This window comes from Oryzias latipes, chromosome 13 (assembly GCF_053564925.1).
Source record: "Oryzias latipes strain Hd-rR chromosome 13, Olatipes_Hd-rR_3.1".
Classification (NCBI taxonomy): domain Eukaryota; kingdom Metazoa; phylum Chordata; class Actinopteri; order Beloniformes; family Adrianichthyidae; genus Oryzias; species Oryzias latipes.
In genome coordinates, this window is record NC_136249.1 from 37,142,501 (window position 1) to 37,147,011 (window position 4,511).

Here is a 4,511-nt window from a genome sequence, read left to right on the forward strand (position 1 = left end):
ATATATAGAGCTGGTGCACCCACTAGGTCTGTAGCCAGGAGTGACTGTGGGGCCCCTACAGACGTAACAGCTTTGAACCAACTGTACAAATCTGGAGAGTGGACCTACCCATCCTAAGAGAGGGTCCAGCTTTTAAGACATTCAAGGAGAAACTTAAAATTTGGCTTAAATCCAAACCAAAATGCCCTCCCTCTTGATGAGGCTGTGTCAAAGAACTGCATGAAGCTGGAATGAAAATACTGTATGTCAGTATTGGATGCAAATCACAGTTTGACTGTTTAACCCTTGTTCTATCCTATGACCCCCCCCCCCCCCCCTTCCATTGACGTGTTCCCCCTACCTTGACAAAGGTGGATAAAGGTGGAAAGATTTCATGTAATCCATGGACACCAGTGAAGATCACAAATCATTGAAGAAAAAAGGTTCAGAGCTCTGTCTAGTGGGTCTAGATGACCCCACTCTTGGATATTTTCCTTATAATAATTTATCAATTGACCTTTTTTTTATTAACTGTGTCGAGACTACTCTATTTTAACCTCCAAACTCTAACTGAATTTTATATTATTGTCATTCTTGTCAATTTTATGTGTTTTTGTGTTTATTGTTGGCAAAGCTACAACTTACACGGGACTAAGGTTAAGAACTAACATTGTAGCTAACACTGGCACATTTACAGAAATGTTCATGAATGTTCTATGTCCATGTTCAACTAAACATTTAATAAATAAATAAATAAATTTACATTTTGAATTTCAACAAATGTGTGGTTTCATGTCTTTACCTTTTAATCGCCTCTTCCTGCCGCCTCTTCTTTTGGTGTTTTTCTTGCAGGTAGGTCCAGTTGGTCTGGTTGCGTACACGGTCGCTCTCCCTTGCGATGTCTGAGGCATTTTGGATTACAAGGCCGTCGTATGTTCGGAGTCCACTATCCTCCACATACTGAAAGAAATGGCTAAAGGAAGCCTCCTCCTGGGAGGTCATGATTCCCCAATGACCTAAGAGAAAGATGATATGAAATGATTGGGATTCATTCCAGACTTGATGTGTTCACATCTCACAGAACCAGTCGCAAGCAAGCAAGTATATTTTTATTTCTATAGCACCTTTCATAGACAGAAGTCACAGATAAAAAAAATCTCTGTGTCTCTCTGTCAGCCACTTGATTGTGGCGCTCCATGTATGCTTTCCCTGCCAGCATCGTACACCCTGCAGTTATGTGCTGGATTGTTTCAGGGGCCTCTTTGCACAGCCTACACCTTGGGTCTTGTCTGGTGTGGTAGATCTACACCTTGGGTCTTGTTTGGTGTGGTAGATCTGAGCCTCTATCGCTCTGGTGCTCAGGACTTGTTCCTGAGCTGCCAGGATGAGTGCTTCAGTGCTGTCCTGTAGGCCAGCCCTCTCTAGCCATTGGTAGGACTTCTTGATATCAGCCACTTCAGTTATGGTCCGGTGGTACATCCCATGCAGGGGTTTATCCTCCCATGAGGATCTGTCCTCCAGCACTGTATCCTCTGTTCTCCATTGCCTGAGACATTCACTGAGCACACTGTCAGTTGGGGCCTTGAGCTTGATGTACTCATGGATCTTGGATGTTTCATCCTGGATAGTGGCTTCTACGCTCACTAGTCCTCGGCCTCCTTCCTTGCGGCTAGCATACAGTCTCAGGGAGCTGGATTTGGGATGGAACCCTCCATGCATGGTGAGGAGCTTTCGTGTCTTAACATCCGTGGTCTGTATCTCTTCCTTTGGCCATCTCATTATTCCTGCAGGGTATCTGATAACTGGCAGTGCGTAGCTGTTTATTGCCCGGGTCTTATTTTTGCCATTGAGCTGGCTTCTCAGGACTTGCCTTCCTCGTTGGAGGTATTTAGCTGTTGCAGCTTTCCTTGTTGCCTGCTCCAGGTTGCCATTTGCCTGTGGAATTCCAAGCTACTTGTAACTGTCCTCGATGTCTGCTATTGTTCCTTCTGGGAGTGAGACCCCTCCTGTGTGGACTACCTTGCCTCTCTTTGTCACCATCCGGCTGGATTTCTCGATGTCAGTACTGTAGATCCTGGTGGTGTGGATCAGGGAGTCAATGTCACGCTCGCTCTTAGCATATAGCTTGATGTCATCCATGTAGAGGGGGGGACTGATGTTGGCCCCATTTCTGAGTCGGTATCCATAGCCAGTCTTGTTGATTATTTGGCTGAGGGGGTTCAGACCTCTGCAGAACAGCAGTGGGGACAGAGCATCACCTTGGTATATCCCACATTTGATGGACACTTGTGCACGTGGTTTCCCATTGGCTTCAAGGGTGGTTTTTCACAGCTTCATTGAGTTTCCTATGAAGGCTCTTAGAGTCCTGTTGATGTTGTACAGCTCCAAGCATTCAGTGATCCATGTGTGTGGCATTGAGTCATAGGCCTTCTTGTCATCAATCCAGGCTGTTGACTTCTCTTTAGGCCCCAGTTTTATGTATTTTTAATTTTCTAGTGAAAAAACTGTTTATTTTATTGGGAAAATGTTACATTGTTCTTGTTTGAGTATTTAGTTATTCACATAAAAACAAGAAAAAGTAGATAGTGCTCAATGCCTTAGTCAAGCTTTGATAAGTGGCTATGTCAGGTTTCATTGAATAATTTTACCAGAATATTAAAAAAAATCAAATCAGATCTTATATATTTTGGGGAGCATCATCTAAAAAGCAGGATTTATTGTCTTGGTTATAAACAGAGTTACGAACAAAGTGTTTTTAAATTCTTTCTCTCTGAATCTCAACCCCCTCCCCCTTCTGTGAAAATCCTTCTAAAAATGGAACAGGGAGTCAGCCGGTGGTAACTTAGCAACAGCAGCATCACCCAGAGGAGCATGATGTAATTCTTGCTGTACACTGTGAGGAAGGAGGTGGTGAAACGCCGCCCCTACACCGGACACATTATGGGGACATTCCTGTCCAGTATGTTGTGGAGCTCCTACCAGACTATTCAATGTTTTTTCAATGGTTATGGTCAAGGTGTCCCCACCCAAAGCCAACTTCCTTTTTTCTTATTTGGTTTCTTTCCAGTTTAACAATGATTATATCCATTTGTCGCCCTGAAGAACTCTGGCAGAATGTGGAAAAAGCCCCAAATTAATTTTAGAAGAATGATTGTAAAATATACACAGAAATCCTCAATAGCCTGTGAATTTTTTTAACCAAAACTGTGAAGTACCTTTGAAGAATTGTGAGGAACTTATGCAAAACAAATGGCTCAATCTGTGCAGAACCCTGCAAAAACTGCACTGTCATTGTCATGTATGTTTTCAGGGAAACTGCAGCTAGAGCAGAGGTCACAGTCTAGATGGGACCAAGCATGTACTTTAAATGACCTTTGACCCCAGTCCAATTCAGGTCTTTAACTTCCATTTTCTCTGATTGCTCATTCAGAGCCAAGTGGTAGCCATTGCATTTTATGTCCTTTAGTCTGATCCAAGATGGTGCCAATGTTTTTGTGAGAAACTATATATTTTTTTAATTTCTTGGTTTGAAGCAGGAAGTCGCTGACACCTTCAAGTGGATGGCAGCTGTGGCTCCATTTTCTATCAGAGGAGAAAGGTCTGAACCAGCGCTGAAGCAACGGAATCACGACCTTCTAAGGAAAAGAAAATGACACATGGCTTACCTGAGAATCAGCAAGAATTCATTCTACCGTCATCCTTCCTTCCTCTTCAGTCTGTTAACGTAAAGATGGAGAGATGAGGTTTCCGTTCCTCCTCTCCGGTCACTGTAAATACTCCTTTAGCGACGTTAATCCTTTCTTCAGCAGCCTTGTCCTCCTCTCTTTTCCTAGCTGCTTTCCCTCCTCGCCCCTGTTGTGCTGACATGTATCCTCAGCTAAAATAATTCCCGCTCGTGCACGCACTCACACTGATTCACACTGACACACACAGACTCAGATCCACCATGATGGTTGCAACAAGAATCAAAAGGCTGAAACCACGGCAACCTGACAGCATCCTCATGCTGCTGACTCCTCCCCTTTCTGTCATCAGTGTGTGTATGTGTTAGAGAGAGGAATAGAGAGAAAGAAGAAAATCCTCTATGTTATGTATTGATGAAGATGAAGGGGATGAATAGCATAAGGATCATGATAAAGCTGAGAGTAATCATAATAATCAGGAAACAGATGGTGTCACTGACGATGGTAAAGAGCAAGACGATGAAGTTGATGGTGATGTAGAACAGAAAGAACTGTTTAAACCACCGATTGTTTTCCCAAAAAACGTGAATTTGCGTAAAATAATAACTGTGGTAATTACCTGGGATTAGAAAACCCAAAGGTTCTATTTCAATACGTCTTCCAGCCTAACTGCTGTTTCTAGTGCAGCTCCCAGGCAGCTGTGAGGTTAGTTTGGGGGGTGTGACAGAATAGCAGAAGCGGCTGTGCTGAAGTGACCAGTCTGGGTCTTGGTTTGTTTGGAGTCAATAGTTTTATTTTAAACAGTCCAACATGTTCTCAATTACAACTCCCCCCTACTGAGCAAACACC

The 4,511-nt window shown here is 43.4% G+C and overlaps 1 protein-coding gene across 4 annotated transcripts in view; it reads right to left on the reverse strand.

The window, feature by feature from the left end:
- Window positions 1-3,954, reverse strand: part of nyap2a (neuronal tyrosine-phosphorylated phosphoinositide-3-kinase adaptor 2a) — a 51,389-nt gene extending 47,435 nt beyond the window's left edge. For all 4 annotated transcript variants that reach the window (XM_078929834.1, XM_078929833.1, XM_078929835.1 and 1 more), the window contains exons 1-2: window positions 3,645-3,954; window positions 782-995 (exon numbers count right to left, since the gene is read on the reverse strand). In XM_078929834.1, coding sequence (XP_078785960.1) covers window positions 782-981 — 200 coding nt within the window. In that variant the 5' untranslated portion in view covers window positions 982-995; window positions 3,645-3,954. The remainder of the gene's footprint in view (window positions 1-781; window positions 996-3,644) is intronic.
- Between the last annotated feature and the right edge of the window lie 557 nt (window positions 3,955-4,511).